General features: G+C 32.8%; 7 protein-coding genes across 7 annotated transcripts; 3 read left to right on the top strand and 4 right to left on the bottom strand.

Moving 5' to 3' along the window:
* Positions 1 to 108, top strand: EIN_468830 (hypothetical protein; the record flags this gene model as incomplete). The annotated part of the gene is made up of 1 exon (XM_004183017.1): positions 1 to 108. A coding segment is annotated over one exon (108 nt), but the record flags the coding sequence as incomplete, so codon positions are not given.
* Positions 109 to 306: 198 nt separating this feature from the next.
* Positions 307 to 2,087, bottom strand: EIN_468820 (br serine/threonine protein kinase, putative; the record flags this gene model as incomplete). Its single annotated transcript, XM_004183016.1, has 2 exons — positions 307 to 1,237; positions 1,612 to 2,087. 2 exons carry the CDS (start codon positions 2,085 to 2,087, stop codon positions 307 to 309), a joined length of 1,407 nt encoding a protein of 468 aa, XP_004183064.1.
* Positions 2,088 to 2,625: 538 nt separating this feature from the next.
* On the bottom strand, positions 2,626 to 3,768 carry EIN_468810 (hypothetical protein; the record flags this gene model as incomplete). The annotated part of the gene is made up of 1 exon (XM_004183015.1): positions 2,626 to 3,768. The coding sequence occupies one exon, from the start codon at positions 3,766 to 3,768 to the stop codon at positions 2,626 to 2,628; it is 1,143 nt and encodes a 380-aa protein (XP_004183063.1).
* A 388-nt stretch (positions 3,769 to 4,156) lies between these two features.
* EIN_468800 (hypothetical protein) lies at positions 4,157 to 4,477 on the bottom strand (the record flags this gene model as incomplete). Its single annotated transcript, XM_004183014.1, has 1 exon — positions 4,157 to 4,477. The coding sequence occupies one exon, from the start codon at positions 4,475 to 4,477 to the stop codon at positions 4,157 to 4,159; it is 321 nt and encodes a 106-aa protein (XP_004183062.1).
* A 2,049-nt stretch (positions 4,478 to 6,526) lies between these two features.
* On the top strand, positions 6,527 to 7,132 carry EIN_468790 (hypothetical protein; the record flags this gene model as incomplete). The annotated part of the gene is made up of 1 exon (XM_004183013.1): positions 6,527 to 7,132. One exon carries the CDS (start codon positions 6,527 to 6,529, stop codon positions 7,130 to 7,132), a length of 606 nt encoding a protein of 201 aa, XP_004183061.1.
* Positions 7,133 to 7,720: 588 nt separating this feature from the next.
* On the top strand, positions 7,721 to 8,424 carry EIN_468780 (rab6, putative; the record flags this gene model as incomplete). The annotated part of the gene is made up of 2 exons (XM_004183012.1): positions 7,721 to 8,007; positions 8,139 to 8,424. 2 exons carry the CDS (start codon positions 7,721 to 7,723, stop codon positions 8,422 to 8,424), a joined length of 573 nt encoding a protein of 190 aa, XP_004183060.1.
* A 52-nt stretch (positions 8,425 to 8,476) lies between these two features.
* Positions 8,477 to 9,341, bottom strand: EIN_468770 (hypothetical protein; the record flags this gene model as incomplete). The annotated part of the gene is made up of 1 exon (XM_004183011.1): positions 8,477 to 9,341. A coding segment is annotated over one exon (865 nt), but the record flags the coding sequence as incomplete, so codon positions are not given.

Below are 9,341 nucleotides of genomic sequence, written 5' to 3'. Positions count from 1 at the left end.
GTACGGCGGAACTGTTTCGGGCCACTGGAAGTGACTGCAATTCCTTCAAAACCAGAGAACACAAAGTGGAAAGCTGCCGAAGGCTTTTTCTTACCTGCGTTGAACTGATTAGGCCTATAATTAACTCTGAATTTAGTCCTTAATTAATTAACTCCTTAGTTAATTAATTTAGTTTAACTTAGTTTCAAGTCGATTGAGTCTTTGATGTTGATCAATTCAGTATATATGTATATATGTCTATACATCTCTATGTATACATATATACTGAAGGAAAGAATGACGACTAAAAACGTTAATAAGTTACAATCATCCCAAAAGGGTTTTGAAGAGGCAAGCGATGTCGTCGAGCATCGACCCCGCAGACTTACTTTCAATCGCGATTTTGTTGACGCCATTTTCCGTGTAAAAGATCGTGTCAAAGACCATTTGGTTGCGACCGTTGACAGTCGAAAAGGTGTTCTCTTTGACTCCCAAATCGTCGCAGATCTCTTTAATAGTTTGTCGTGCTTTCTCGACGTTCGTGCATTCCTCACAAACGACTTTCTTCGTCTCAAAGTCGTTTTCACTGTTTTGTGGTATTGCGCTGTTAGCTGTTGGGACTGCAAAGAATGTTGACAGTTCCGAGCGATTAAGTTTGTTGCAAGTTGTCGTTTCTAATGTTTCAGACTTTTCTGTTTCGCAGTTTTGTTGAAGAGAAGATTGTGACGCTGCGGTGTACATTTCTTTAATAGTGTTTTGATTCGGTGAAGTCAATTCCATAAGTACTTTGTCGACTGTTAGATATGGAAAGACTTGAACAATATTATTAATAATATCTTTTCGTGGGTATTCGATGGGTTGGTATGACCTATGAGGAATTGGTGTTTCCACAAAGTTGTCAAAGTGTTTTTTCAGAAATGGGTGCTCGAAGATCTCTTTGAGGGAAATCCGTTTGGTCGGGTCTTCTTGCAACATTTTGTATAGCAAATCACCAGACCCGCCGTTATCAGAGAATTCATGTACAACAGGCATGTACCCATATAACATGACATGTAAAAGTATTCCACACGAGTAGATGTCTGCATAATATGGGTTATATGGTATTCTATTTAATACTTCAGGCGCGGTATATTCGGGCGTCCCGTTATATTCTTGAATTAATGGACAGTCCGCGTAATACGAATATCCAAAGTCAATCATTTTGATTTGCGTGTGTGTCGAGTCGAGCAACACATTTTCAGGTTTGATGTCTCTGTGGCTTCAAGTCAGTTCTTTGTCGTTCTACAATTATGAAGAATTAAAGAGTGTTGCATATAAATTGATAGGTGTTCGAATAACAAATCACACAACTATTAAAATGTACATTTATATATATATTGTGTTCTAAACTCTCGTTTGGAACACACTTGCAAACTTAACTTGAGGACTTAACCGTATGAACTATCACCCAATCAAATTAAATTGGCAAGTATTTCCAAAACGTAGCCGAAAGTGATTTATATATTTAGAACATGGAAGTCCTTCGGACACACAAATGGACGTTTTTTCGGCCGCGTTTTGGAATTTTTGTGGGACGAAAAAAAATACATGTCATTGATTTAAAGTAATGTCAAAAAAAAGCGCAAAACAAACCAAATTCCTTTTGAGTGTAAATAAGCTATACACCTCAGCACTTGGCAAAAGATGCGGGTCGACATTTCTGTACCAAGAGCTCCTTTATCACGGATCAATTCATAAAGCTCTCCCCCTGGGACATAGTCGAGTATTAAAAATATATGTGAAGAGTTTTCATACACATTATGAAGTTGAATGATATAATTTGACTTAACGGTTCGCATAAGGAGAACCTCGCGGTTGATCCGCGCTTTAAATTTCACATTTGAAAAAAGTTGCTTATCGACTATCTTGATCGCGTACTTCCTCCCCGTCTTTAAATCAAACGCCAAAAACACTACCGCCGTCGACCCAAACCCAACACGCCGCCCAAGAACAAAATCACCGATTTTGTAGACCGTCAGGTTACATTGCTCCATCTTGTTTTTCAGTTTAAGCTTCTTCCCCGCATTTTTTGTTATTATGTTCCTGTTTTTTTCCCATAAATGTTCCATCGTTCCACCTCTTCAATCTCATTTTCTCATTCACTTTTTCATTTAAGCATTACCGCCTTGAAGAAGTTTTTTCATTTGAACACTTGTTTTTCGTTCCACCCTTTTTGTCTTGTGGGATCAAATTGCGTGATTTGCCGAAAAGCAAATCACTTCATCTTTTTTTGTATTTTTGTGTGAAAAGTCTTTTTGTCTTTTTTATTTGTTATTATTACGTAAATTTAATGCAATTTGTTGGGATGTTGCAACAATTCTATTTTTGGAATTTTTGATTTATCTTTTTTTTTGAGAATGTCTTTTTTATCAAGTTTAAATTGAATTTAGGTATTTTTACGTGTGATTTTCGGGAAATTGCGCGAAATAATCATTACAAATCAAAAAATTTTTTAATTCGATATGATAATATTATAATTGTTTTTATCATTCATTAAAATTATTAAAATAATTAAAATTATTAAAATTAATAATAACAAATACTATAATTTCAATTTTTTTAATTTAACTCAACATCATTCAAACTAATTATTCGATATTATTCAGATCACTCCTTTTCAAACAAGTAATTTGCAGCCAATTCCATATTCTTTTTGCAGACTATATAAGCCTCAATAGCGAGTTGTCTTGATGCGCCAAGTCCCATTAACGTTTTTATATTATTTTCGTCTTCTTGAGTTGTTATTTCAGTAACATCAGTCGCATCACTCATTCCTTCATCTTCGTTTTCGTCTTCTTCTCCGTCATCTGATCTTTCACTTTCTGAAATTTCATCATCTTCACAATCTTCGCCTAAATCTAATTTGTGTCGCATTAACTGTTCCATCGTTCCAACAGACAACCCGTCGTTTTGTGTCGGGGCTGTTGATTTTTCATTTTCGGTTTTTTGTTGCGTTTCGATGAGTTTTTGGATTTCCTGTTGTGAGAGCACACCTGACGCGACCAATTGTTCGATTTCATGTGTTGACAAATTGGTACCAAATTGTCCTTCTGTTTGTGATTCGTTTTGGGTGCCAAATTCCTCGTCTGCCATTTCATTAACCAAATAATCCCGTAACAACTCGGGATTGCTTCGGATTTGGTCGGCCAACTCAGGATCTTCGTCTTCGATTTCATTAATAATATCTTCGATCTCATCTTCGGATAATTCAAAATTAGTTTCAAATGGTAATTCATTGTTATGAGTTTGAATCGTTTCGGATGTTGGAGCAAAAACGTCACAAGAAACTAAAGGATTTCCTTTTAACTCAACTAAAGCCTTTTCTTTATCGTTTTGGGTCTTTTTGAGGGCTTCACGTGCTTTTGACTCGGCGTACCCTTGTGCGACAAATTCCAAAACGATTTTTTCGTCGACTTGAATTTCGTTGAAATTTGCTGGTGGAGCTTCGTTGGAATTTTCATTTTTTTCAACAGAATTTTCGTTGGAATTTTCAGTATTTAAAAGTTGAGATGTTTTTTGAACGGCTTGCTTATTAATAATAACAACAAAAGTGGTATTTTCAGTGTAATTTATAGATGAAAGGGTTTGTGTGTCATCACGTAACATTCGTGATTTGTAACAAATTGCTATTGATGCAACATCTTTATTATCATGTGTGGCTATGTTCTTCCGAAGATCACCAATGGTTTCTGTGGGTTCCATTGTGAATATGAGTGTTTGTTTTGTTAATGTTGTTGCTGTAACTTTCATTGTTAAATGTGTTTTTTAAGTTACATAAAGCTATTTTAACTTTTTATTTGTTGTTGGTAATATCTAAGGTTTTTAAAATAGTAATTAGATATTTAATTTTATTAATTATTTGTTGTTTTTATTGTTATTGAATCTGAAACAAAAAATGTTATTATAATGTTATTAATATTCAAAGAATAAAAACTATATTATATTAAAATAAAATAAATTATTTGTAACAATTTATAATGTATTATTTATTAATTATTTTTATTATAAAAAATAACTTAAAAATACATGAGTTTTCAAACCATTATTCATCAAAAAATTCTATTATATATTTGTTATAGAAAAACAGTTTCTTAAATTAAATAGAAAACAATGAATCAAACAACACAAACAAGTGATATTAATGCTTTCCACAACAACAAGAGCAGTGTGTGCATGAACACGAACATCCACTCTGTGGGTTGTGTGTGCAGTTGACAACCTTTGAGACGCCACAAGTACATTTTGCAACCAATCGACATCCATTTGAACAATCTGTTGTGATGACCATACGATCAGATGTGACAGTTGTCTCATACTTCCCATCTACTTTCTTTCCTTCAACACGTCCACTTGCTCCACATTTGCACTTCAATTCACAGAGGCATGTCTCTTGACTTCTTGAGCATGTTGCGGTGATGTCTTGACTGTTACAGTTCAGGTTACACTCAGTAGTATTCATTCTCTGCCTTCTCGTTTGCTGAGAGTGCTTTTATACACCAGAAAGTCCACTCGACGTCCACTCTCTTCTGATTGGCTGTTTTTTGGTCCGCCACGTCAGCAGTCTATTCATGTAAACTATAACAGTTAGTTAATTTACTATAATTGAGAAGTTATATTTCTGACTGTTTTTGACCAGACGCTTTTTTCTCATTCCTCACAATTTGTTTTAAACTAATCTACTTAGTTAATATTATAAATATTAACTAAGTAGATTATATATTTATTAATAATATACCGAATTAGATCAAGAAAAATGTAAACATTAAGTTAATTAGCAAGTGATAATATTATAAATCAGAGAACACAATTCAATTATTGTTGGTTGTTAAAACAACACTAACAAGATTAAATATAGGAACGATAAATGACTAAAAATTCCAAAAATATATTCATTTGAATTATTGATGTCGCTTTGTGTTTTAAAATAATTTTCTTTAGTATATTCAATTTTTTTTGTTAAACTACTTTTTGAAGTGGTAGTTTATCTTTAATAATCATTGTTTCTTTATCTTAAATATAATGCTTATCTGATATGATAAAACTTTAATAAATTTAAATGTAAAGCATTTGTGGTCTAAGGGCAGAATTCCACCCTTCCAAGGTGGAGATCCGGGTTCGAGTCCCGGCAAATGCATTTTTGTTTTTTAATTGTATAGTTTAGTTATATTATAATATACAATATATAATTTTTAATTATATGTAATGATATGACGATGTCGTGTTTTATTATTATTAAACTTTCGTTTATATAATTTATCTTTAATACTTAAATTCCTTTCAAACATTTTAAACCCATTTCCATATTTGGGCTCAAATATTCTTAAACACTGGGAACTTTTTAATAATAAACTTTGGCATTCACCATCTCTATTAGAAAAAATTTTTTACTTGGCGATTTGAATAAAGAAATTTACATTTCAATAACAAATTATTAATTCTCTAAATTGTTTTGATGTTTAAAGAAAAAATACCCACGTATTTTGTATCACAATAAAACATTTAAACAAATTACTGATCATCGAAAGCCAATTTTAATTTCTTTGAGTAATTTGTAAATTAATTCTTAAGTGTCTTCTATAAAATATATTTTCTCAATAATAATATTATTGAAAACGATTTCTTGTTATAAAATGTATAACAAATCACATTTAGAATGTTGAATTTCACAAATGAATGTTTATTGATCTAAAATATTACATTTTCCAATATCTTTTTGATTCCGTTTAAAATAACACTTTTAATTAATTAATAATTTCACTCTTTTATTATCATTTGGAAAATAAAATCAATTTTAAAATGTCAATGTGATCTTTTTAGATTGTGATTCAAACAATTAAACTTTTCAACGTTTTATAACCAAACTCTAAAATTGTAATCAACTGGACTTTTGATCAGTCAGACTTTTTTAAACACATTTTTTTTTGCGCTACAAACCATCTATTTTTTTCAAAAACGTTTACAACCAATTCAAATGTATTCAAATAATAAAGAACGTGTTTTACAATCAGGTAGAAATTAAAAAGTGAATTTAATATTATAAGTAAACTTTGGTGTGTTGCTGCAAATCATTTTCAAAGCAGTCAAACATCATTTTAAACCTTTTTGAATATTATTCAACTTTGAAATTTTTTAATGTACAAATCAATGTTATTTATGACAATCACTTTTTTATCAACATATGCTGAATTGAACTTCTTGGGTTTGTCTTATAAAAATTCATTTATAAAAGTAAATAACAATAACTCAAATATTGCTCAATTTATGAAATATTGAATCATACTTTCCAAAAATCTTTTTTAATTAAAAATCATTATTTTATTATAAAATCAAAACTATTTCATGATATCAAATTCAAATATATCAAATTTATTAATTCTTTATACTAATGATTTTTTTATTATACAATAAATAAAAATGAATTTTAATTGGATGTTTTTTTAGTAAGATCTAATAGTTAGTAATTATAACAAAAATTATAATAATATCTTAAAATCAGAAACAAGAAGGAATGGAGGAGGATTTCCCAACAAAACGAAAGTGTGAAGACTATGTCCCATTGCAAAAACAAATTATCACAAGTCAAGGCATTATTTGCGTTCCTCCAAGACAAACACAATTAGTTGAACCACAAACACTGTTTTTTAATAAAAAACACGCCGAAAAAGTTACACCAAGAGACGAAAAATTATTCCACGTTTTCGACTACCGCGAGGAGTTTCAAAAGACATTAACGCGTGACATGCAGACAGTGAAATTTCAGAAATTCCTCAACGAAACAAAAACCCTGAAAACCTCAACACTTCAGAATTCAGAAAAAGTTGTGAAAATTAATATGACTTATAATCATCAAAATGTATATATTCAGCCATATGTGGTATTTATGATGAGTGTATTCAAACGGGGTGACGAGGCTGTATGGTCGGAGAAGAAAGAAGCATGGTTCTATGTCTCTGAATATGGGGAAATAGTGCTCAAAAACGCGTTTATAGAAGGGTCCACTTTCTTCAGCTCGTTGAAGTGTGTGGCGAAAATTATCAATGACGTCCACCTCTACATCAACTTTCTTGTCAGAAATGCAGAGACACATGTTAAGTGCCTTTTTTCCGTTTGTTAAATATGCTTTCGTTCCAATTTCTCAATCACAAACACTCACCTTCAGTTCAAAGAAAAGGGTGATCTAAAATTAGTTCATTCTTTTTTTGTTTTTTAATGTTTTGTTGTGGTTTAGTTTATGTCTTTATATCATTATAGTATAGTTCAAATCAAAGCCTTCAATTTGCACTAAACTAATAATTTATAATATAACAACTATATAAGTTATTAAAAATGCTTTTCACATCTTTGAACATTTTTTCAACAAATTAATCAAGATCTCATCTCAAAATATAATAAATGAGTAAAGTCACCGTCACTTTTGCTCTTTGCGGTTTGATTTTAATTAATAAAAAACGTTTCTAACTCACAGGCGATACAAATGTGGGAAAGAGTTGGCTCTTTTCGAAATTCATTCGTGGCAACAGTTTGTCAATAACATTTTCAATGACATTTTTTCAAAAACATTTTCAATAACACTTCAGCAATTGATGTCAAATCTTCCACGTCGTGCGACGTGGCAATCAAAAAGATTGTAGTTGACGGACGCCCCTTCAACATCCAGCTTGTTTGTTTGAATTTAAATGAATAGTAAAATGAACTATAATTAATGATACAGTGGGACACTGTAGGTCAAGAGGTGTACCGAAGTACGACAACTTCGTACTTCAGAAACCGCCACGTCATTCTTTTTTGTTTTGATTTGAGTGCTTCGGGATCGTTGTCATCTGTCGAAAGTTGGCTTAATGAGGTGAAACAAACACAGCCAAATTCATCAGCACTGAAAGTCCTTGTTGGGTGTAAAAGTGATATGTCCTCAAAACACCCAACAGCTGAGATTGATGGCTTTTTAAAGAAAAACGAAATCCAAAATTATTACAGTTGCTCGGCTCTCTCGTTTGTTTTTACTATATAGTGTAGTTTATTTATAGTATTTTTACGTTTACTGGAATGAAAGAAATCGGTACTATAATTTATCACTTGAGAAACTAAAAGAATTAAAGGTGGTGGAACGAATTAACAGAAAGGGGCGACGGAATCTCGGAAATTTTTGTCGACTCGATTAAGAAACTCATCGAAAACAAGTTATTGGTCGATATTAGCCCAATTAAGGACCTAGGTGGGATCCTCCGGGCTTCATCGGCTGCTCAGAAACAACAGATGGCTCAACAAATCAATCAACAACAGACACCTTCAGGCCAGCCTGTGGGCGTTTCCGCAGCACCACAACAGATGCAACAACAAACCGAACAAACCGTCGACATCTCGAAACAAAAAGATGCAGACGACGATGAGGCGGAATCGTGTTGTTAATTGAAGCGTTCAATACCTCAATTATTCAAAGACATAATTCTTCAATACAAAATCATTTAGAGCCCAAGTCGATCGAAGGGATCGGCCCGCTGATCTGTTTATTGTTGTCACTTTCCTTTAGTTTTGGCATTGTTTTGATTTGCTCTGTCTTTTCTTCATTTTCGTTTTCAGAGGAAGTCCCCGTCTTTTTGACTTGCGTTGGTTTGACTTGGTTTGGTGGGTCGTTTGTGCAGAATTGTGTGATTTTGCTAATGATCGACGAATCAAGTGAGACTTCCTTTTTCATCTTCTTTAAGTCCTTGAGTTTGTCTTCTTTCACTTTGGCAGTTTTCGGTTTTTCTGTGTGTAGAACGATGTTTGAGAAGTCGACCTGACCATTTAAATCTAAAATGCCAGCTTTTGAAATGATAGAAAGATGGTCTTCATACAGTGACCGTTCCGGCTTTATCTGAGAGATTGATTGAGAGACAATGCCCGTCTGAGTGATTGAGGGAATAAGCTGCGGTGAATTTGTCTCTCTTGAGTTTTGTCGTGTTGATTTTTGTTTTGTCTCTTTCTCAAGACAAGCAAGGCGGAGTGTTGGCTTTCGTTCTGTCGCACTTCTCAACTTTCGTTTTCGTGTGTGTTTTGTAGTTTCCTTTGGACTTTCGTTGGGGCGTTCGTCCATTTTTTCTGAGATCCGTTCCGAAAGATTTTCGGTTTTGTCTTCCAAATTCTTTTCTTTTTTTTCATCAAACAGTTCCATTTTTTCTCTTTCGCTTTTTTCTTCATCTTCTTTTTTTTGTTCGTTCATTTGGGCCAAGAGGAGGTTGTCGTCAACAGTACAACTCTCATCGTCTTCAGGCGCTTCGACTTTCTTGATTTTTTCTTTCTCTCTTTTTGTATATCTCTTACGTGGCTTTTTTCCTTGGCTCTTC

This window comes from Entamoeba invadens (assembly GCF_000330505.1).
Source record: "Entamoeba invadens IP1 unplaced genomic scaffold scaff_1105074725099, whole genome shotgun sequence".
Classification (NCBI taxonomy): Eukaryota; Evosea; order Mastigamoebida; family Endamoebidae; genus Entamoeba; species Entamoeba invadens.
This window is presented reverse-complemented; position numbering and strand designations above follow the sequence as displayed.